The 23916-nt window shown below is 35.5% G+C and overlaps 5 protein-coding genes across 5 annotated transcripts; 1 reads left to right on the top strand and 4 right to left on the bottom strand.

Moving 5' to 3' along the window:
• Positions 1-1739: 1739 nt before the first annotated feature.
• LOC132309744 (uncharacterized) lies at positions 1740-3047 on the bottom strand. The gene has a single exon (XM_059808028.1). It carries the CDS (start codon positions 3045-3047, stop codon positions 1740-1742), a length of 1308 nt encoding a protein of 435 aa, XP_059664011.1.
• Positions 3048-4484: 1437 nt separating this feature from the next.
• On the bottom strand, positions 4485-9280 carry LOC132307709 (uncharacterized). Its single transcript, XM_059805540.1, has 3 exons — positions 9045-9280; positions 4922-5001; positions 4485-4761 (listed from the first exon to the last, which is right to left on the bottom strand). Exons 2-3 carry the CDS (start codon positions 4995-4997, stop codon positions 4655-4657), a joined length of 183 nt encoding a protein of 60 aa, XP_059661523.1. The 5' UTR covers positions 4998-5001; positions 9045-9280; the 3' UTR covers positions 4485-4654.
• Positions 9281-11776: 2496 nt separating this feature from the next.
• Positions 11777-14147, bottom strand: LOC132307708 (E3 ubiquitin-protein ligase RMA1H1-like). Its single transcript, XM_059805539.1, has 2 exons — positions 13928-14147; positions 11777-12756 (listed from the first exon to the last, which is right to left on the bottom strand). Exon 2 carries the CDS (start codon positions 12749-12751, stop codon positions 12002-12004), a length of 750 nt encoding a protein of 249 aa, XP_059661522.1. The 5' UTR covers positions 12752-12756; positions 13928-14147; the 3' UTR covers positions 11777-12001.
• Positions 14148-17153: 3006 nt separating this feature from the next.
• On the bottom strand, positions 17154-20411 carry LOC132307707 (uncharacterized). Its single transcript, XM_059805537.1, has 2 exons — positions 20015-20411; positions 17154-17781 (listed from the first exon to the last, which is right to left on the bottom strand). The coding sequence occupies exons 1-2, from the start codon at positions 20265-20267 to the stop codon at positions 17468-17470; spliced, it is 567 nt and encodes a 188-aa protein (XP_059661520.1). The 5' UTR covers positions 20268-20411; the 3' UTR covers positions 17154-17467.
• A 1463-nt stretch (positions 20412-21874) lies between these two features.
• LOC132307706 (uncharacterized) lies at positions 21875-22758 on the top strand. The gene is made up of 2 exons (XM_059805536.1): positions 21875-22258; positions 22388-22758. The coding sequence occupies exons 1-2, from the start codon at positions 21965-21967 to the stop codon at positions 22547-22549; spliced, it is 456 nt and encodes a 151-aa protein (XP_059661519.1). The 5' UTR covers positions 21875-21964; the 3' UTR covers positions 22550-22758.
• Positions 22759-23916: the final 1158 nt, after the last annotated feature.

Here is a 23916-nt window from a genome sequence, read left to right as displayed (position 1 = left end):
CGTGGGTTTGGAGTAAGCTTTTGGTCTAATAATGATGAAGATAGAAATGATGGATTCAAGCAGACCACTTTTTTGACTTGGTTTTTTATTCACGTGGCATTATTTTGTGGTGAGCTTTTGTGTGAGGAGTCGGTGCAATTGCCTATTTAATGTGTTGTGTTGTGAATAAAGTTGAGGCAGAGAAGATAGAAAGAAACAGAGTGAGTTGAGAGGGATGACAGTGAGTGAGCCGAGGGTATGCAGAGGTGATCTTGGAGCTTGAGGCTTTGATGATCCAGTAGAGAATTATACTTTTTCAGTGTAGGGTTCTCTATACCTTGAATGGCATGAGGAGATTTTGTTTTAATGTTTTTATTAAATGTTTTTAATTAAATGCATATGTATTAAATGTATATGCTTATGTTGTGAATCTGTTTTTATTAAACCTCCATGAGATTCTTGTTATGATTTTTCCTACTGGGACTTTTGTGTCACCACCCTCCAGTTTTAAGTACCGAGGACGAACGGGGATTGCTAAATTCGGGCTTAGGGTGAAGAGTCGGCGTTGCAGGATTTTATTTATTTATTTGGAGAATTTTTTTGTATATTGAGATTATGGCAATTTTTATGATCGTGGGTATATTTTGATGTATTTGCATTGAATAAATTGAGGATTTTGTTAGAAAATCCGGGGTGTGACATAAAGTCAACTCAAGCATATCTTCCTAAGGGCGATGCTATTTAGACCTAAAACTCTAACCGGAAAACTTAGTGTGGGGATTTTTATCCCCGATGACTAAGTAAAGCAAACACATCTTGATATTTGACAGACGCCTTTTAAGGTACCTCTCATTAGCTTTGACAGACGCCTTTCAATTGAAGTTTTCAATGTTAATATCCATATTAGTTTCACCCTAGCTAGAATTGTGGCATGCCGAGGGACCAGTAAATGCATTTCATTTTGGATTTTCTAAAATGGAGAAAAAGAAGAGAAGTCAATATGGGTATTTATGTCAGAAACAAAAGGATTTCCATTAATTTTTGAGCATTTTGTTACAAACTATATTTGTTACACCAGGCTCATATATAAGGGTAATGTTGCCATCAAATATGCAAAAAGTAAGACCATTTCTTGTTACTTTTGTTTCTTAACTCATTTCCATTGCCTCTTCAACCTGTTCGCTTGAATCGAAAGCAAAATATGCACTTTCGTACCTGTAATATGATCATTTAGTTCTAAAATAAAATTTGGAAGTTTTTACCCAATCCTCCACCAGGCTTATACCCAGTTCTTTGATGTCTTTTTAAGATCATATAACCATTTTCTGAGTATAAGGACATTACCATATATATGCTTGTAATCTCAAAATTTATACACAAGCTCAAATGATTTGATAGACAGAAGGTTGTAGGGAGAAGACTCCACACACACACAAAATTTAGAGACTATAGGACTAATCAATGGTTTTATCCAAATCATTACATTACAGTGACCCTGGTTATTGCATAGTATCAATTATTTTTATTTTTGATTAATCATAATTTTTTTTTTTTCATTAACCAAATTGTTGCTTGCAACTCATTTCAAAATAGAAATTATTAAATGGAAAGAGAGATTGGACGTAACACTGAAATTCAACTTTATTTGAGGGTTTTATTTTTTTTAAAAAAAGCTCATTTTTCAACAACATTTGAAAATTTATTATAGGCTCCATTCAATGGGCAACAAGTTCCACAGATTTGCCGTAGTGTATGGAGCTCTAATGTCGAACCATTGCATCCTTTGGATTTGGAGTGGAGAGCCTTATTGGGACAACGTGTTCCATGGTGTCTTTTTGGTCTTCTTGGGCTGTAGCCTCTCTCGCAGTGGCATCCATGGAATCTGTAATGACTGGTTCATTACAGAATCCAAGATGAGGATTACAGCCACAATCATTACAGGTTGGTGGAGGAGCGGCTGGCTCAGGAGCTGGAGGAGTAGTCACAGGTTCACCACCTGGAGGTTGAGGCACAGGTGCATGACTTGGGCAGGAATCACCACACGCTGGAGGTTGAGGCACAGGTTCAATGTCTGGGCAGGAACTAGGTTGCTGCACAGGTGGCAAGACTCCTATTGGCTGCTGCACAGGTGGCAGGATGCTTGTAGGCGGCTGTACAGGTTCAGTGTCTGGAGAGGAACTTGGTGGTTGCACAGGTGGCAAGACTCCTATTGGCTGCTGATCAGGTGGCAGGATGCTTGTAGGCGGCTGTACAGGTTCAGTGTCTGGGCAAGAACTAGGTGGCTGCACAGGTGGCAGGACTCCTATTGGCTGCTGATTAGGTGGCGAGATGCTTGTAGGCGGCTGTACAGGTTCAGTGTCTGGGCAAGAACTAGGTGGCTGCACAGGTGGCAGGACTCCTATTGGCTGCTGATTAGGTGGCGGAATGCTTGTAGGCGGCTGTACAGGTGGTAGGACACCAATTGGCTGCTGATCAGGAGGTGGGCTGCCTGTAGGCGGCTGCACGGGTGGCAGGACGCCTATTGGCTGCTGATCAGGTGGCGAGATGCCTGTAGGCGGCTGCACGGGTGGCAGGACGCCTATTGGCTGCTGATCAGGTGGCGAGATGCCTGTAGGTGGCTGCACGGGTGGCAGGACGCCTATTGGCTGTTGATCAGGAGGCGAGATGCCTGTAGGCGGCTGCACCGGTGGCAGGACGCCTATTGGTTGCTGATCAGGTGGCGAGATGCCTGTAGGCGGCTGCACGGGTGGTAGGACGCCTATTGGCTGCTGATCAGGTGGCGGGATGCCTGTAGGCGGCTGCACGGGTGGCAGGACGCCTATTGGCTGCTGATCAGGTGGCGGGATGCCTGTAGACGAAGGAGGTTCGGAACAAGGAGGAGGAACTGGCACAGGCTCGTTGCACTCACCACAATCTAAGTCCCTCTCAGTTGATATAAGCCCGGTAGAGGATTGAATGTCACTGGCCTTCTTGTACTCCTTCATTTCTAGGAGGAGCCTATGAGCTGAGCAAAGGCTTAAACTTGCTAAAACCAAGAACCCAATGGTGATACATTTTGGTGAAGTCATTTTGACACTTGAGTGCTTAGCTTGATTCTGAACCATACAAGGCCTTTGTCTATATATAGTGAAAAACTGCGAGGTTTAAGAAAGAGAGAGGGAGGGAGGCATAACTCTAGTTCAGCTATTGTAGTGTAAGCACAAAAATTGTTGAGGCTGTTAGTTCTGGGATTCCGGAGTCATGAATCTTGTGGTTTGAGGAACTGCAACTATTTTATTAATCTTTTGCTTCTTATTATGAGAGAGAGAGAGAGAGATTTTCTGAAATTCTCTTTGCATGAAGCAGCATTACTGCAAGAGCCCACTTTATTGCTGTCATGAATTTATTGCTCAAATTTAAAGCATCTGATGAATCCAAAAATCCCAGTGATTACATAGTACAGTATGAGGCTGCAAATTACCAGTGATTACATAGTACAGTATGAGGCTGCAAATTATTGTTTTCAACATGGGTCTCTTGTTAAAAATTTAATAAGTAGTATTTATTTGCATTCAAATAAATTTATGAAACATGAATTTTTCAATATGAGTCTCTTGTTAAAAATTTAATATTTATTTGCATTCAAATAAATTTATGAAACATGAATTGTTGAAGTTTTCTAAATTACTTTGTCAATCACATTTACCTTTCACATTTTGTCAATTATTTGTTACATGCTACTATTATTAAAGCAGGCCCAAGCAGCACCAGCAGGAACCATTCCTCTGTTTTAAACCCTCAACTAACATGGCTAAATGTGTATCACAAAATTTGATTTTCCAAATATATCATATCTTTTTCTGGATTGTTTCTGAAATTTATGCATGTCCATGAAACAAGGTCCAGAGAACACAAAGTCAATTTTGTCATGAGGTAGCGGACACAGGTCCGATCCAACCAATCACAAGTTACCATGCAACAATATGTGTTAAATTTATTCAATTTTTTAATTGCTATACAGCTTGTAATTGGCGTCTAATAATTTTTCCACAAATCAGATGTATGACAGATGCAATAAATTCCCAATCACCTCTAGCGTATGAACAAAGATAATATGTGACTGATAAATCCTGCATAGAATTTATTTCTTCCCTAAATTAGCCAGTAAATTATATTGCATCATCAATAAATCTATATGGAAGCAGAACATTTTACACCAGCAATAACAAATAGAACAGTTTCGCAACTTAATTTGCACTTTCTTATCAATAAGTTTTTGTTCCACAGCTTGTCATCTGAAGAACCCGTCTCTTGGATTCGGCGCCCTTTTGCCCAAGCAAAAAGTTTTTGTTCCACACCATTCTAATTAATTGATTTGGCAAAAATGAGATTCTTCCTACTAAGAGTATTACTCTGCACCACCACTAGATATCAAACATGCTAAATCAAAATTTTGTGAAACACCGAAGTACCCTGCCATCTCCCATTTCATTGTGAATGCATTTAAAGGTTTAAAGACTACCAAAGGCACAACATAAATATTATTAAACTGAAATAAAATTTTCAAAGGCATCCATAATTGTGAATGTCCAAATTCAACAGACTCGTAAACCTACACAAAGGACCTGTTGCATTCACAGGAAGCATAGAAAAAAGAAACCATAAGTAACATATTGAAATTTAGACTAGTCCGCATTTAAACTTCATCGCCAGTGTCTGCACCCGATTCCATTTCCCTCATAGCTTCAGCCATCATCCGGTTCCTATTCTGTGTTTGTCTTTCTACAGCAACCATATAAAAGCCTAAGGAGTTATAGTTGCCAAAAGTTAGTGACAAACAGGGAAGGGAAGCAGATATAATTGCAACAACTGCCTGTATGGATCAATAAAATTTTAATTTCATTTGAAAAGAAAAAACGAATGAAGTGATGAGCAAACATTAAAGAGAAGTAGAAAACCATACCAACTGCACTTCCAATTGCACAGCACCAGAGAATCCTCATGGACCATTTATCACTAATAACTCCTCTGGTTCTCATCTCTCTACCAAGATTGGAAAGATGCATTTTTAAAAATAAAAAATTAATAATTAAAGAATATAGTGCCCAGTAAACAGTTGATGAGAAATAAATCAAATTCGTATTCTTGTTTTTAGCTATCAAACAACATAGCAATATGGAATTGGGAGTAAAATCATATTGAAAAAGAATAATGGTGAAGATGAAGGGGAAAGAACAATGCTTAACAAAGCTTTACTATGTTAAAGCAACTATCTAACAGCTTTGAACCTCAACATCCACAAGAATCAAAAGTTGAGATTGTACACATTCCAATCTCCCCACCCCAAAAAACATAATAATAATAATGTAACTCATTATACTGTTAACAATTTCCAACTACTTCCCTTTGTAACAGGTAGCAAACCAAAGTATAAGCATAAAACAATGTCCAACAACAGATGGATCTCCACTGCACTATGTATAAAAGAATTTTACTTTTAAAGAGTGAATGTCTAATTGAACTAACTAATTCAAAGTGAAATGATTAGTACATCTCAACCATTATACATATTGAGTTGAGAAAGGAGAGATTGGATGCCTCTCCTGCTGCACCTCTCCCTAGGTATGGCAATGGGGGTGTGTTCGGGCGGGGAGTACCCTCCCCGGTTTAAGTTTCCCCACCCCATCCCCGCCCAAAAACCCCCTCCCACCCCGGCGCCGCCCCACCTTCCCGACTCGTTTAAACCCCCACTAACACCAACCAGTTGTCACTATGCTGAAGAACAATCAAAAGTTCTAAACTTGCACAAATCATGCACATACAATCAAAATGCACAAACCCTTGTTGGATTTGCAAAGATATACAAATATAGGGTAAATATAAGCTAGGGTTTTGTTTAAGAAGGTGTGAAGATGAATATTAACAATTAGATCTGCAAATTTATAGTGATATTCTGAGAAGAAGAGGCCTTGGCAAGAGAAAACTAGAGAAAAAAGAGGACTTCAAGCTCCTACAGAGAGAGAGCAGCGCTGATTGGGAAAGAAGAAGAGGGCTTCGTTGGAGCTAGTAGGTTTTGGCCATGGCATCTAAGAGTGAGTGTATTTTCTTCTTGGATGCCAGCAAATTCACCGTTCATGGCACTGATCGGAGACAGCTAGATGGATCATGACGAGAAGTGACTGCCGACGAAGATCTCTTTAGAAGCTGCTGGGCTGAACTGGTTAGAGGACAGCTAGATGGTCATGGCAAGAACGGTGATGTGCAGTTTCGGAGGCATCTTCAAGACTGGGAGATGGAGGATATAGTAGCTTTCAAGTTGGGTGGGCACCTGGCAAGGGGGTTTTGAAATGTGAGTCTTTTATCAGTAGTTTCAGGCTGTGGTACTTGGATTCGAGTACACGTGTCTGGTGTAGGAATGTTTCGTCAAATCGTCAAACAAAAGAACACACAAACACTACTAAATATTAATATTGTTAAATTTTCTATAGTAAAAAGATTATTTATATAACATAATGTTCAATTAAGCATTTCACTCGTTTTAAAGCAATAATATAACAAAGTTGAGTTCTTCGATATATTTTTTAAATACTTGTTCAACCAAAAGCATCGGAGTGCATATCTTATACCATGTTCAAGTATTGCTTGTCCGACAAAACCTACATTTGAAGAGTCCATGTAACAAAGGTTTCAAAGTGCTCAGGCGGCAACCTGTCCGTGAAAAGCAGTCTAGAGAACAAGAGCCCCTCTCAAGGTGACTTTCTTTGGATGGACAGTGGCTTTGAGAAAGATCTTGATGCTCGATAATTTGAGGAAGTTTGTGATGAACTGGTATCGTATGTGCAAAAGGGATGAGGAATCGGTAACTCATCTTCTTTTGCATTGCCTAGTGACTAGGGTTGTTTGGGCTACGCTTTTTACTGGTTGTGCAATGGGTTTTACGGCTTCCAAGATGGCCATGCTTGAGTCTAGGAGGAGATGTATATTGGGAAGACAAGTTCGAGATGCATGGAAGGCAACTCCACTTTGCATGTGGTGGGATTTGAGGTGTGAGAGAAGTAAGAGGTCCACCGATTATGTGGAAGCCCCCGATATGGGTGATAAAGCATTCCATTCTGAATTCTCTATTTTTTTGGGTTGAAGGGAGGTTTGTAAATCTTATAAAGGACTCTTCAGATTTTGTGAATAGCTTGAGATTATAGAGGTGTTTTCTTTTGTATGATTTTTGTTTGGGTGCACTCCCTTTTGTGTGCTCTTTGATGAAATTTTACTTATCAGAAAAATGATATACGGGGAATGGATGGAGACATGTTGTTCATTCTTGACTTGCCAGCTTTTGCTATTATATCTATTGTAAAACTGAAGACAATCTGCAAAGACAAGAAACATGCCGTTTGACTCTGATATTTGAGAAGAAAAAAAAAAAGAAAAGCAGGGCTTGGTGTTTTTCAATCTAAATGGTCATCATCTACTTTGTTCAGGAAACTAAAGAATTCTTGAGGCTTATTGAACATCATTCATGGCTAATCTTTAAAGTTTAATTGTAAGAGGAAAAGAGGCTTTCTACAACTGTTCAACTCAAAAGCACATATGAATCCTGATGTAATGTTTTGGAAATAAATTGTTAAAAGTTCAAACCTTAGTTCTCTCTTTATATGTGCGGCATTGTCCACAACACAGGGTCAGTTTAACCATGACTTGGATTAAGTTTGCTCATGGTTTACTGTTCCATTATACCAATAATGTATAGCAAAATCCAAGAGATTGATTATATTGAGAAAATCTGTACTTTTTGTGTGTTGGGGGAATGAAGAGTTCACACTCATATGCTACCACAAATTCCTTGGTTGACAATGCTTAAATCTTTTTCAGAAACTGCCATCATGTTTAGAGGTGCAGTAACAAAATCAGAAACATTTTAGAACAGTATTAGACACGTACAAAGCTAAGAACAAAGGCATTTTGGGCTAAAATAGTACAAGAGAGAAAATTGGAAAAAATCGTTGAAAATAATGCATTAGATGTGCAAATTATACAAGAACCTAATCTCAAGCATACAAGAAGCCGTCCTTGTTATTTATCTGAGAGAAGCGCATGGATGCATTTACTGATTTGCATCTTTAGATATAAAACCAGAAATCCTAATCCTGTTTCTAACAAACTCAAAATGTGAATGAAATGTGGGGAAAGCAAATTATACTAATAAATTATTAGATTAATTTTACTTGTATGCATTATTGATGACCAACCATGTACCCAATTATGCATTGACAGAAGAGGGAAGAGCAATAATGCAAAATCTTTCGGCTTGCTTTCTCCCTTATCAAAATATGTATGTGTGTGTGTGTGTGTTTACATCAGCACGCAAACATCAAAACCAACACAAGCTGGATCCTCAAATCTAATATACTGTCAATTTTAATGGGGATTTAGGACATTGCACTCTGATGGAACTGCTAAATAATTTTATAGAATTAGAAATTAAATTATTATTTTCCTAACATTTGGGGGGAAAATGCTAAGATAAACCACTACTTGATTTTGCAGTAAAATAATAATACTAATAATAATTTAGGAGTGCAACCAAATCAAAGTAATTAAATCTAACAAAAACGAAAATTATTTTCATGATCATAATTACTTGATACCCAAAAACCTGAATAAATTCCAGTAAAATCAAATGTTCCATATGTGTGTGTGTGTGTGTGTGTGTGTGTGTGTGTGTGTATATAGTCTTGACAGAAATGAAAACCATAAGAAGGAGTGTAAGGAAAAATCATTCAATTTTTTTTGGAGATAGATTACCCTACTAAGAAAGGACAGGCTGAAAATAGTTGATAAACCAAAGAGTCTAAAGAATATCACAACGATTTCTCAGAAAATCATGACCTAAAATCAACCTTTCCCAAATCGCTATCTTATTCAAAACATACATTAAGAGAGAGAGAGAGATCAATTACTAACAAAAAGAACGCAAATTTTCCACATAGTACCTCGTTTAAAGCAATAAAAAGCTAAAACCTTTCATACATTAACATGAAAATGATAGTAATCGATAAAAGCTAGAGAGAGAAAGTCTAACAACATACCGATTTATAAGAGTGAGAGAACAACAGGCACTGTGAATTCCCAAATTTCTGAACGAAAGCTTCAATGGCGAATCAAATCAATGGCGGTGGGTGGCTATATAGAGATAGAGATGGAAATCTCAGTATATTTTAGCCTTCAATTGCCAAACGGATCGCGTCGATAACAGCCAAAGTGAGAGAGAGGGAGTAAAAGAAAGTAAACGGCGTCCTAGGGTGAGTTCACTTCACTGTAGTGTCTTCGACTATCTGGATGTAATAATCTAACTTTTTAACACTTCTTAACTGATAAAAAAATAATAATAAATAAAATAAAATAATAATAATAATTGACTTGAGAGCAACAGAAACATTATCAAATTATAATTATTTTTAAGTACAAAAATTGAATTATATTCTCACTGCTTGAATTTATAATTATAATTATAATTATAATTATTTCTAATGAGCTTAACATTAGAAATTTTAACTTTACTGTACAAAATAATAATACTCCATAATTACTTGTCCTCCTCACTGAAAAAAAATAAATTAAAATACCTGTAGTTCCTTTCATAGTTAGTAAAATTCGAACGAAAAAAAAAAAAAGACGAATTCAGGAATGCACGATTATAATTTGATTTCTTTTTCAAAAAAGAAAAGAAATGCGTTACAAAAATTTGATTAAAAAAAAAATAGAAAAAAAAAAAAAAAAAAAAAAAGAGAAAACCGTAAAAGTACTAATATGAATATGTACTTGTATAAATACATTGGATGAATTAAAACACTGAGTCAAAAAATTTGATCATACATATTTTATTCATTTTCTTATATGTCATATACTTACACTTATAGCACCCCATCGCAGTGAAAATTTAAAAAATGACTATACCCCTTCCTTATATTAAAAGATTTCAATAAAATGACAAAAATACTATGTATTACCATCGGACCGCAAAGAATCAATTTTCATATCAATTTAAATTATTAAATTTTACAAAAATAAATTTTTTAATAATTTTTTTTTTCTTAGTTGGTATTTTAATGACATTTGATTATGTGTATTTTTATGGTTTGATTATTAATTTTTTTTTGTTTTGAAAAAAAAAATTAGATAGGGTAACATAATATTTACAAGATGGGGAAAAAATAAAAGGATAATAGAGTCTTTTGGTTTGACAAAATTTTTTATTTATTAAACTACTATTATATTTATTAAGTGTATGAAAGATTTTTAAGAAAAGTTAAAACAATAAAGATCAATCATTCCATTCATGTATAATTTGTTCAAACTGAAAAAAAATATTAATAATTTACCCTTTTATTTTCACCATATGATAAAAATGATAGATACCATAGATATTTATATATATATATTTGTCATTCAAAGTCTCAAAGGTCTAAAGTCAATATGGCAATATAAAGGCATAAAGCCAAGTCAGAAAAGGCATATAAATCTTGAAGCAAAGCAAATAAATGAAGAACAGATTCCAGATTTGTGGAGAAAACAGAGTCCAACACTCTGCAAACGGAACCATCATGAAAAAAAGTAACAAACTGGAGAGATCGAAAGGTCTGGCCATCAGTACGGTAACCGCTCCAAAGTTACAACCACAAGGAGCTCTGACAAACAAAATCCCACACAAGATCCAATCAAGAAAAAAATGATCAAATCTAAGCGGGAAAAAAATCCAAAACCGGCCTAGATCATAGATCTAGCCGGAGAAAAATAATAGATCTGTCCAATTGAGCCGAAAATGAAACAAACAAGAGCAGATCTGGTCAACAAATACAAAAACATCGTAAAAAAAAAAAATCCACGGAACGTACTTATTCGAACATACTGAGTTTAATGTAACTGTAGGAGGCAGCTAGCAACTCCCCACTCCCATGGAAAGAAGCGCAGAAGGAAGAAGACCAAGGCTTGTTTAGAGAGAGAAAGGTAGAGGGATGTGGGATCGTTTTTCTGTCGGTGAGATATTTTTTGATAGATACGATATTAACTTTGCACCACTTTTGTCTCTACTAACTAGTCACAAACTACCATCCACATTCTTTGCCAATCTCAACTTTTTTATTTTTTCATATGGTGAAAAAGAACAAAAGACAAAATAAAATTTTCTTTCTTTTATTTATTTTAATTTTTAGCAACCAAAAGGAATAGAACTCGTATTGTGCGTATAGGAAATTTTCCTTCACTAACAAAGAATCTATGGACTGAGCATTATAAATAAATATATTGAAATTGGAAAATATTGCTCTTGGAATTTATGGGTTTCTTTAATCTGGGTTTGAGTGTTAAGTCAAACTAAGGACATTTAGACTATATTATTATATTGTATTGTAGAGCAAGCTAGCACGAAGTTTCTGAATATTGCCTCGGGTATAGATACGGACAGCCTTTAATTTCTGGTCTTGTGTTGTTAAGGTCCAAAAAAGTTTGCCATGACTTTTAGTTTTTGACTACATTGTGTGTTACAAGCCAACTTTCATTAGTTTACCCTCAACAACTCCATCGACGAGACTTGCCCAAAATGTTTTCTTTTTCACTTCCATTCTATGTTCTGTCCTTCGTCTTGACTAAATCCGCCAACCAAACATAATTCATTCAGTCCCAAGTATTGCATTTTCTCCGCTTTGCGCCAGATATGAAAAAAGAGGAAAATAGCGTAGGGAAGGTGGTCTAATAACCATCACCACTCCCATCCTCTCTGTTATTCAAATTAATGTGCCTATAGAGTGACAAAGATGCAGAATTAAGTGAAACTATACAAACATCAGAAATGGCATTTCTTTCCATGATAGCGATCAAATTGAATATAATATACTGGAAAATGTCATTTTACAAGATAAAAGCAAAAAAAAATCTCATAGGATTTGCAAAGTACTTAATGAAATATGTTTACAGTATATCTGAGCTATTCCCAACTGGTTATTTGATCCTCACCTGTATAGCATAAATTTTGCAGGGGAATAGACCTTCAGAAAAAGATAAGGCATAAAATAAAACAACAAAAAAGAAAGATGGATACTCTGTTGAGAGATGTGTCAAGCTGCATTTCCTGCCGTCTCATCCTAGGGCTGCCACTCCCCATGACTGGGTAAGAATTCTGATTAGGATACGCAAATACACTTGTGTCCGAGTTCCCAAACATCCTCGCAAAGACCATCTCACCAAACATCCCAACTATTGGACTGAAAACATTGGACGTCACTGCAGTGCCCCCAAAGTTGGATGTTGCCATGGAGGTATAATCGCCATAAGGGTGAGGGAAGTATTGTTGGTGATCAAAAGACTGAGATTGTGATTGGAAAGGATTAGGACGAAGCTGCTCATTTGGATGGGAAGTCACTGAGGTTAACAAGGTGTGCACCCCAAGAGCAGGTGGTCGGTGGGGTATGACAAGATCCAGTCGAGGCTTTCTGGAATTGGATTGGGATGGGGATGAACCACCCCGGCCATATAGTGGGACCAATGAAGAAGGGGAGATGTTAGCTTTACAGACAGGGCACTTGGGCTGCTCATCTGACTCAGGGGAGGAGCCTTGGACATTGAGCCACTTGTAAATGCAAGGCCAGCAGTAAAGGTGACCACAAAGGGTGACCACGGGGTCATTTGCAGAATCTAAGCATATGTTGCACTCAAAGGAGCCATTCACATTTTCTGAAGCTGCTGTTGGAGCTGAAATTGCCTCCCCTGTGGATCCTTGGAAGTTTTGTTCAAATGCCATGAATTCTGTTTTAAAATGAAGACTTCTCATAATACAAAAATCACAAATATACTTTCAAAATGAGAAAAGAAGACACTTTACACAAATACTCATATGTGTGTGTTTCTACATTAATAAGATGTAACGTTCATTCCCATGGTAGATCACAAGTTCGCATTTCTTAGAACACAATAGAATAGGTAGTTCTAAATAATCATGCTGATATACCACAAGGTCATGAAGACACCCTCCTAAACTAGAGTTATTAACACAGAAGTAGCTGAGCTTCTCCAAGCATAAAAAACAATGGACCTCAAATTTCCTTTAGGCAAAAGGATAAGCACATGTTAATCTGTGAGACTTCTGATAGTATCAGTAAAATTATACGAAAGGTAAATGTTTCTCCATTCACCCATGCATATCAAAGATAATATAAGTAATGAATTGAGCCGAATCACTTCTCACTCCAACCAAATGAAGCAAAGTAAGGATGACCAACAGAGTGCCACCAGCATAAATTAGGTTGAATGATTATACCGAACAAATTAGGTTTAAAAAATCTGACGGAAAAAAGTTGGGCATAAATTAGCGTGAGCCTTCGGAAATCGTGAGTATCATTAACCTAACAATTAGAGAAACAACATGTACATCATTCCAGAAAAAATAGATAACTAGTTGTTCGATTTGAGAGAAAACACAAGGAAACCATAAGATAAAACTGAACAAATTTGGAGGATGGGTTTTATATATCAACCAGCAGAGAGGGGTAAATTTTTTTTTTTCCCAGTAAAATCAAATGTTCCATATATGCGTGTGTATATATATATATAGTCTTGACGGAAATGTAAACCATAAGAAAAAAATCATCCAATTTTTTTTGGGAGATTGATTACCCAAATCTTAGTTTTAGGAGAAAAATGATGGAAAGAAAGGACAGGCTGAAAATAGCTGATAAACCAAAGAGTCTAAAGAATATCACAACGATTTCTCAGAAAATCATGACCTAAAATCAACTTTTCCCAAATCGCTATCTTAATCAAAAGGTACATTAAGAGAGAGATCAATTACTAACAAAAAGAACGGAAATTTTCCACATAGTATCTCGTTTAAAGCAATAAAAATCTAAAACCGTTAATACATTAACATGAAAATGATAGTAATCGATAAAAGCTAGAGAGAGAAAGTCTAACAACATACCGATTTATAAGAGTGAGAGAACAACAGGCACTATGAATTCCCAATTTTCTGAACGAAAACTACAATGGCGAATCAAATCAATGGCGGTTGGTAGCTATATAGAGATAGAGATGGAAATCTCAGTGTATTTTAGCCTTCAATGGCCAAACGGATCGCGTCGATCACAACCAAAGTTAGAGAGAGAAAATAGCGGGGAAGATAACAATGGTTCTCTTTTAGGGGAACGTTAATATATATAGAGAGAGAGAGTAAAAGAAAGTAAACCGCGTGGTAGGGTGAGTTCCAAATTGACTAGAGAGCAACAGAAAAATTATCAAATTATAACTATTTTTAAAATACAAAAATTGATTTCTATTCTCACTGTTTGAATTTATAAATCACCTCAACATTAAAATTTTTAACTCTACTGTACAAAATAATAATACTCCTCACTGAAAAAAATAAATTAAAATACTTGTAGTTCTTTTCATAGTTAGTAAAATACGTAAGAAAAAAAAAAAAAAAAAGGGGATTCAGGTATGCACGATTATAATTTGAATTTATTTATTTATTTATTTAAAAATACGTTACAAAAAATCGATAAAAAAAAAAGGTTAAAGTACTAATATGAATATGCACTTGTATAATATATTGTATGAATTAAAAATTTGAGACAAAAAAAAATTATTATACATATTTTATTTATTTTCTTATATGTCATGTACGTAATGCGTATAACATGATTTAAATGACTTATTTATAATTCTCAACATTAAACAACCCTGCTCTAAATATAAAATCTAAAACGTATATCTAATCATGAAGGTCAAAATTTAAAGATTGAAATAAAGGATAAGATATTGTTTAAGTTCAACAATTCCCTCTTCTTATTTTATTTATTACGTTTGATATTATTATAAGCCTGTCCAACATATGTAATCCATCTTTTATACGGCCGCCTTGCTAAAAATTGTATTTGATTATTGTGAATGAAAATTGTCAGTGCCCAGTTGCGTTTTTTTCTGTCCCAAAATTTTTGTTTATTTTTTTAATTTTTTTATATCCTAAAATTCTAGTTTCATTTTAAAAAGTAAATGTAGAAAGATCATGTATTTTTTTTTTTTTTTTCAAAGTATCATTAACTTTTGAGAAAATATTCAACAAAACAAAGTCTTAAATTTTAATTATGTATTTTTTAAATTTCAAAAAGAAGCAACGCATTAAATGTCTCTCAAGAATTTTTTATCAAGTATTAGTTACCATTGTAATTAAGAAACGGTAGTTCAGTTCTCATTTTCCTTAGGGAAGCAATACTCAATTTTAATTTAATATTCTACTTTTATTTTTAATTTTTAAATTACCTTCAAAAAGAAAAGAAAAAATATTGGAGAATTATGAGATACTTCAATAGATATAACACTATTGCGGAACAAAACTATATATATATATATATATATATAGTTAAAATTAACAAATTATTTTTACAGCTTTAATGGCTTCTTTCATGTCCCACATTTTCAATTCAATAGGAGGGTTATTATTGTCATCAACAAGATTGCAACTAGAAGTGTACAAGTTGAACAAATCAACCTTTGTTAGCCTTCTCGATTTCTCTCTCATCTGGTCAATTTCTTTGTTCAATCGAATCCCGGTTATACTCTTTCATTGACTAGGGTTCCTGTAGAACAAATTCAAGTAAATCAAAATGGTCATGTTTCCTTAATTCCTGCACCATAAAAGGTATCAGCACCAAATTTGCAGTTTGCCTTTTATAAATTCTTGAACCAGAATCTTTGGGCTTGATTGTAGAGTTAGGCCGAGGACGGGGTTGGAGGGGACGTGCAGGTCGGATAGCGTGGGAGGGTGATTGGTTGTGGATCCGATGGGGGTCTTGAGTCCAGAACCGTCACTGCAAAACGAATCAGAAATGTACAGGCATCTGGACCTCGGTTTTGTATACTTTAGTTAAATACCGGGTAACACTGTGTTGGTTTTGTATACTTTGATAATATACAAGATACCTTCACTTTCTACTTTGAAAGGTAGATCAGAAACCGCTTGACTAAAATTCTCGGTTGTTAGGTCATTGTAACGTAACCTAAGTATACTGCAAAGGAAAGTTAGATTGGTTGGGAAAATATATGGGGCAGATCCTGATACACAGTTGATAACAGTACAATATTAGTAGTAGAAATGACAAATGAGTCCTGATAAGAGTGTCCCACAGGATGGTATTTCAAAGAGCATGATAAACATGTTGTTTATGACTCAGTTTCAGACATCTATCTCACAGTAACTGTTCAAGATAACAGCTCCATTTTGCTACTAATGGTGACTTAAACCCTACATCTCCTCCTTTAGGGGTTGCAGGACGTGCTACTCAAGATTCACCATCAATCAAGTTGTGCTCTAAGAGATGCTTAATTTTCACTTTCACACGTCCATCTACCAAACATTGTCCCATAACTTGGAAACCAATCATATTGCGCACAGAATTATAAATTTAGCATCTATTGCCTAATAATAAAACACAATTTATTTTTTCATCTGGTAAGATGACCTAATAAAACCCCAACCCCCACCCAAAAAAAAAATGAAAAAAAAAAAAGGTGTCTCTTACGGGTTGTTACACGTATCCTATCTCAGCATTATGGTCAATTAACATTAATAATTTAGTTAAATCACATTTTATCACATCTTTCATTGTTATTTCAATCCACGTTAAATTTGTCCTACTTTTTGTCCTACTTTTTTGTTAAATAGCATTCTCTCACACATTTCCTTGTTATTTCAATCCACACTAATTTTGTCCTACCTCTTTCGTTAAGATTACTCTCAATGTGGACAAGGACACTCCTAGGTCTTTGCTTCACATGACAAACCCATCCTACTCAATTTTCTCTATTTTATTTCAAGTAGATGTCACATCTATCATGAATGGTGAATATTTACATTTCAATTTTATTCTTTCTTGTCATACCTCATATTTTAACATGCACATTTTAACGTATTTAAACCAAGTTGATCCTACAGTTTTTCTCAACACCTCACAGATCATCAACAAAGATAATACAGCATGGAGTTTTTTTTGGTAACCCAAGAAGATAATTCCTCTGGAAGAATCATCTAAAAAAATAATAATGCTAAAAAATATATATACATACCATCAAGAAAACTGAATATTGGGAAAACATGGGCAATGATAATAAGAATTATGTAAAGATTGAAAATCTCACACCAATGCCACTATAGAACTAACATTTATTAATTGGCCAATACTCGAATCTAACTAAATCGGTACATGGCATCAAGAAACAGGCACTGTGCAGTTTAATCCATATATACAAGAATTCTAAAAGAGCCCGTTCAGAAAATTTAAGATAAAGGTAACTAGATATCTGAAGAAAAGCAGGAAACATAGCAGCATCCGACAGCTATACAGGAGTATATCGTGTTTATTGAGGAGCATGCTATCTCGACTTGTGACCTCGTAAGCTTTAGAGAGGAAACAAATTTAAGAGACATCTTAATTCCCAGAAGGAATTTATATACTTACCACGTCTACAAGAATTTTTCTATGCTGCTGGTCAGTGTTGATTTTGGAACTGCACCAATAACTGCATCTTTCTTCTCCCCATTCTTGAAGATTATGACAGTCGGGATGCTTCGGATCCCATATCTTGTTGCAATTGAGGGGCTCTCATCAGTGTTCACCTTGTAGCATTTGAGCTTCCCAGCATACTGCATGGCCAATTCATCGATAACAGGGTGGATCATACGGCATGGCCCACACCATGGAGCCCAAAATTCAACCAGAACTGGAGAATCAGACTCAAGCACAAGTGACTGCCATGTTGTATCAGTGACAGCAGGCACTGCAGTTATTTAAGAAACAAGAAAGTTCATGATGCAAGTTGGATGTAATATTATTGTTTTCATACAACGGTGAAAATTAAATCATAAGCATCAATAAATGAAATACTACCATAAGATTTGGCAAATTTTGAATCTCAAAACAAAATACGTGGCCAGATTCCTAAAACAAATGACCAATGTACTGACCAATACCATCAATTATTGTAGAAGCAGCATGAACACTTCCAAGGAGTAAAGAAAAGTAATTATTATAGTGCCCACCAATTGGACACTTGAAAAATACTTCTCAGACACCCACCAAATTTGTGACTGACTAACCTTCAATGTTAGTATATAATAAATTCCATGTGATGCAGAGAAAAGTGAAAAATATTTAAAAGTAATAAAAAGAGGATTTATAAAAAGATTAAATTTTGTACCACCTAAAAAAAACAGAATTACCATACATTATCATATATAGCTCATGCAGTCAGAAAGGAGAGCATCATAAATTACGTCCAAACACATAACAAAAGCCAAGCCCTTGTTGTGTTCGTGTCTGTTCAATGATTGGTTATTGATTCTTGTGGCTTAAAGGTTACAAATTCCATATTACAACCATAGGTATTAGCTTTTGTCAACCATGGACTTGGGTATGTGTCGTGCAAGCATGTGTCTGTGCGTCAAACATATCAAATCTCCAAACTCAAGGGGACAGAGACATGGCCAAAGATTCATATTATTTAAAAAAATACATTTGCTTTCTAGAGTAACATAATGCTTTCACTCGTTTTGAAGCAATAATGTAATGAAAAGAACAAAATATGCGAGTTTCATGTACGGTGATAAATTTGAAATATTATAGAAATCTAAATGGGCATGGCCAAGTGGTAAGGCAACACTTTTGCTCCCACTATTCAGAGGCTCAAACTCTTTTGTCTTGGAGCATATCCCTTCTATCAGAATGAAGCTTCTAAACCTGCCTTCAGGAACGGATCTATAGTTTGCCAAGTGGGGGCGTTTGCCCCTACTGTTATTTATTTATTTATATTACATACCTATAATTTTGTTAAAATCCTAATAACACCCCCACAAAAATTTTACAAAACCCCACTATATATGCTTGTCCCACTGGATTTTTGGGTCCTAATCGACTTTCTCTAACTCTATGTTTTCTCACACTCTCCATCGTCTCTCTTTCCACCACCACACACACACACACACACACTCTTGTGACGATCGGGCAGTTCGGGTATTCTATTTGTCTAAAAATAAATAAATATATATCTATACATGTATGTATAATATGATAAAAGTGATAATAACAAAATCTATTTCTTTGCTTATTATTGTTCAAAATTTTGCAATCAAGTTGCACTTAAATATAATTGATCATTTTAATCTAATCAAATTGCAGTTAAATTTTGCAATCAAGTTGCATTGTGGTTAGTAAAAATATCAATTAGCATTAAAGTTCTTTTGTTTATTATGATAGTTTGAATTTTTTATTATTTTTTTTGTCTTATAGTTGTTGTCCCCCTCCAAAATAATATTCGAGTTCCAGCAATGCCTGCCCTGATTCAGAATTTCAATACAAATACAGTAGATATAATGCTAATACAATAGATGCTTTAAACCTATACACTAGGTTTATTCCATTTTTAACTTCAAACAACTTAACGTAGACTTCACACTAGTTTCAGGACTAACTAAAAAATTCAATTACAACAATGACTTCAACAACCGGTTAAAGATCAAGAGTTCTCCAACCTAGTTCGGCATTAATTCAAGAGTTCTCCAACCTAGTTCGGTAGAGTCATTAATATAATATTAGAGAATCACAAAAATTAATTAGCCACTATTTCAACGCCTACTAAATTTTAATTCAATTACAACAATGAGTTAAACAACCAGTTAAAGATCAAGAGTTCGTCAACCTTCTCCAACCTAGTTCAATAGAATCATTAAAATTAATTAGCTCACGAAATTTAAAATATTGTCAAGCACTAGCTTTCATTTTTGCACGAAATGGACAACAACAAACCAACTTCATCCCGATTAACATTTACTTCCTACAAGAACCATAACTCGCGTCAAAAAAAATTTGTTCACAATAAAAAATGAGTTCAACTACTATCACTAAATTTTATATATACAATAAATAAAAACATGCATATAACTGTGTTTCTGAGTTTTGATTGACAGAAAATTTAGATTCAATCGAACACTGAAAGAGAAAAGAGGGAAATAGACCTTCAACGGCGGTCTCCTGAGCCTCGCATACGATTCGTCCACCACGACGAACTAGTCTCGACCTCGAACTAACCGATCCCATAAAGCGACTCGAATATCTCGATTGGATCTTAAGGCCTCTAAATTCCGGCAGATTGACCGATTTACAGCTACCGGAAAGTGCAGAAATCGATGAACTTGAGATCGGAGCCAATGAAGCCGCCGGCAAACCGGCATGGCGAGGGACAGTGAGGGTTTCAAGTACACCAGCCATTGAAGAAAACGATCAAAACTATATATGGAGAGAATCGTGTAGAAATGTGGAGTAGATGATCGGAGATCTGAGGGATTGGACTTCCCACAGGGAGGGAGAGAGAGAGAGAGAGAGAGAGAGAGAGAGAGAGACAGGTAACTCACGTTTCTTTAGTTATCGAGGTGGAGATGAATGATTGAAGAGGAGAGAGTTGGACGGATATGTATGTGGGGTCCATTCCACGTGACTTGCACTTGATACGGAGACACGTTAGGTCTTTGGGTTGGGTTCGGGAGATTGGGCTTTTAAGTATGGCGATCTTATTGGGCCCACGAGTTGGGTTTTTGGTAAAGTTAATCGTGCAAGTTATTGCTGTGTCTAACCAAGTCAAAGACTCGAGGGTGACCGCTGCCGACTGGAAGGAAGTTTTTTTTTTTTTTTTTTTGGACATGATAGATATTAAAGGATCTTGTGGTTGATTCAATAATAAAAAATAAAAAATAAAAGAAAAAATAAAACCACCTAATAAAATTCATAATACCATAAGGTACAAATACTTCCAAGAAACTTGTGTGCCAATCAAATTTTAGATTTTATGTTTTAGAGGAAAAATCCTTGCACATCATTTAATTTGATTGACCAAAGAGCATGTTCTTGGTAGGAGATCATAGCGGCACACATGGCATTCAGTCAAGATTCACACAGTAATAAAGGCCTAACCTTTGTTTTTTTTTTCACAGTAAAGGCCTAACTTGGCATCCTTCTATTATTATGCAGTATAAGTATTTTATTTTTTACTGTATTATATATATATATATATATATATATATATATATATATATATAAAATTACGGTGATGTCAAAACTCTTAAAATACTCATAATTTACTATTGGGTATACTCAATCTCTCGTCCTCCATTCACCAAATAATTATCAAAAAAAAATTGATAACAATGATCCAAAAACTTTACCCTAAAATAGATGTTGCGAAGTGTTAATAGGTCACATTATAATTTATAACTTGAGGTCGGGATTAATTGTTTCCTAAATGAGATTGAACTCCTTAAGCTTAAATTCTTTTCCCTCATGAATGACATATGAATTGCAATTCATAACAGTTTGATTAAAGAAACAAAAACAATTACATGAATCAAATTCCCAATTGAATTTCCTAATCAGAATTTCTATTTATTTATTTTTTTAATAAAAAAAAAAGGAACTATTTTCGTTTTGAAAACATGTAATATGATCACATTTATGGGGGTCGAATTTTCAAATTTACCAGTAAAATAGTAAAAGGCTGCATAGTGCATACATTGTAGAGACGAATCATATGAGTAAGAATCTCACACGCTTGTCATGACAATTCCATGCTTTTCCCGTGTCAGTAAACAAAGACAAACATGAGCACACAAATACAACGCCCCTCTATATCACGTCGGATGTCGTCTCATCCAATCAAACTTAAACTTGGATCAAACAGTGGCACAAACCCATTGGATAGTGTAAAACTTTTCTGTATGAAGATGCGTGGTACACCATCTTTACTTTTCAAATCGGCTTAATATTCTCTTCCTCAATACAGTCAAGTCAGTCAAATTTGTTCCTCCCTCTCTCTCCAACTATTCCAACACACTCTTTATATGTATAGATTATATATATATATATATGTATGTATGTATATATAAGTTTATTTTGTTATTCTTCTCTTCATATATATGGTCAAAGTTCAACCTTTTTTTGTGTTGACAGCTCCAGTACTCTCTCTCTCCCTAATGGAGAAGCCGAAGGCATGGAAAGAAAAGCAAGGCTTCCAACATAAGGTTGATGGTTGTTCAACAGAAGAAGTGGAATTGGCTGCAATTGCTATTGGTCTCAACATAAGGTTGAGATCGGCCGACATGCCGGTCAACATGCAAGAACGTGCCCTGCGATTCACCCGAACGCTCGTCGACGAAACGCCGCCCAACACCCGCCCCAATCACACCCACCTAGCTCGAGCTCTCAAAAAGGTCCCCCCCTCTCTCTCTCTCTATACAAATATATATGTTATGGAACTTATGGTTTATTTTGCAGGAGTTTGAGTCGTTGTATGGACCGGCATGAACTGAGTTGTGTTTTGTGTTGGTTTTGTTTTGCAGGAGTTTGACTCGTCGTATGGACCGGCATGGCACTGTGTGGTGGGGAAGAGTTTTGGATCGTTCGTGACTCACTCACCGGGTGGGTTCGTCTACTTTTCTCTGGACTCGCTCTTCATCCTTCTCTTCAAAACAGAGGTTCATTTGGTCAAGGAACAGCCATGAATTGTCGACTTGGATTTTCGGACACTGTTGGAGGACATATCAAATGGAACGCTATAGAACAACTTTGAGCATGTAATCGATGTGTTTCTATTTTAATTTATTTCTTTTTTTTAGAGAAGCCAAATTTTGATCAGTAAAAATTCTCAAAGGTGTTTTGTATAATTAGCCCAAATCCCTCGGTAATAGTCTACCAATTACTTTTTCTTTTATATTTCTTTTGGATTGTTGAACATAATTGAGACAGAATTAGTCCATCGTTGCCGACCTTGCCATTGGATTATATCATTTTTAAAATAAATGTGGCCAAAAAACATATAAATGTGTAATATATACACACACATACATACACTTTCAAAATAGCTGCTTTCTAAATAAATGTATTCTGTTTCTAATTGTGGTTTGAGAATTAATCATTTTGATAAAGAGCAATAAGTAATTCTTAATTTTTTTTTAATTCTAAGACGGTGTTTCTAAATTTCTAAATATAGTTTGTAAATTGTAATGTAACTATTTTTGCATTCTCACGCATCTTCTCCTCCATGTCTTTTCTTGCCCCCAAGGACATAACGTAGAATGCAAGTCCAAAAGCTCCTACCCACTTCTCTTCCATGGATGCAGCTATGCGTTTCAGGTTAGGTGGAGGGCCTGAAGCTAGTAACTGTGTGTTCATGTGACCTGAAGCTAGTCTGATTATGTGGTCCTGACCTGCCTCTCCCTTTTGTCTCACGCTATCTATCTGAAACTTCCTGCTTTTAAACAACTCCTCTAACCCCTACTCTTTGATTTCTCCATTTAGAGCCTTTTTTAAATGCATCTCCATCCACGTTTATTCAAATCTAGTTGGACCAACTAAATGAGTCAAATGAAAGTATCATTGTAAAGAGAGTTCCACAATAATATAATGTATACACTACACACACAGATTAATACACACACACATATGTGTAACAGTAGAAGATGCTATATACCAACCAAAAGGGAAATAATACATGAAGTTTACAAGAAGTGCAAAAAAGGTACAAAAAACATCAAACCACCAAAAGGACCCAAAACCACTTATATACATATTGACCCTCCCCAGACCAATGGCAGGGCGTGTACCGTGCTTAGACTTCTAAAGTTTCAATATATTAGCTACAAACTCCATCAAAAGACTGAGCTTTAAGTTGTGAGGAGGAGGACTTCTCAAAAATTGAGCATTTACCAAGCTTGGATGTACCACCACAGGGAGGGAGGGCCTTCATTCTACCATTTCTACAGGTTTAAGAGCTAAATGAACAATAGCTATGGTTTGAGCAACTTAATTTTCTTATTCATTATTCTTTACTCCATTATTAATGAGACTCAAGTACCGCGAGGAATAAATA

Source organism: Cornus florida, unplaced genomic scaffold (genome assembly GCF_030987335.1).
Source record: "Cornus florida cultivar Cherokee Brave unplaced genomic scaffold, ASM3098733v1 CherokeeBrave_3.0.0_Hap2_Chr05, whole genome shotgun sequence".
NCBI lineage: Eukaryota > Viridiplantae > Streptophyta > Magnoliopsida > Cornales > Cornaceae > Cornus > Cornus florida.
Note: the sequence above shows the minus strand (reverse complement) of the source record. Positions and strands in the feature narration are given on the sequence as shown.

Excerpts from the sequence above, each read along its gene's own strand:
- LOC132309744 (XM_059808028.1), bottom strand. The coding sequence starts at position 3,047 with ATGACTTCACCAAAATGTATCACCATTGGGTTCTTGGTTTTAGCAAGT.
- LOC132307706 (XM_059805536.1), top strand. The coding sequence starts at position 21,965 with ATGGTCAAAGTTCAACCTTTTTTTGTGTTGACAGCTCCAGTACTCTCT. Across the intron at positions 22,259-22,387 it reads TAGCTCGAGCTCTCAAAAAG|GAGTTTGACTCGTCGTATGG; the intron begins GTCCCCCCCTCT and ends TTTGTTTTGCAG.
- LOC132307707 (XM_059805537.1), bottom strand. The coding sequence starts at position 20,267 with ATGGCTGGTGTACTTGAAACCCTCACTGTCCCTCGCCATGCCGGTTTG. Across the intron at positions 17,782-20,014 it reads TCAGGAGACCGCCGTTGAAG|TGCCTGCTGTCACTGATACA; the intron begins GTCTATTTCCCT and ends AAATAACTGCAG.
- LOC132307709 (XM_059805540.1), bottom strand. The coding sequence starts at position 4,997 with ATGAGAACCAGAGGAGTTATTAGTGATAAATGGTCCATGAGGATTCTC. Across the intron at positions 4,762-4,921 it reads TGCAATTGGAAGTGCAGTTG|GCTTTTATATGGTTGCTGTA; the intron begins GTATGGTTTTCT and ends ATAACTCCTTAG.
- LOC132307708 (XM_059805539.1), bottom strand. The coding sequence starts at position 12,751 with ATGGCATTTGAACAAAACTTCCAAGGATCCACAGGGGAGGCAATTTCA.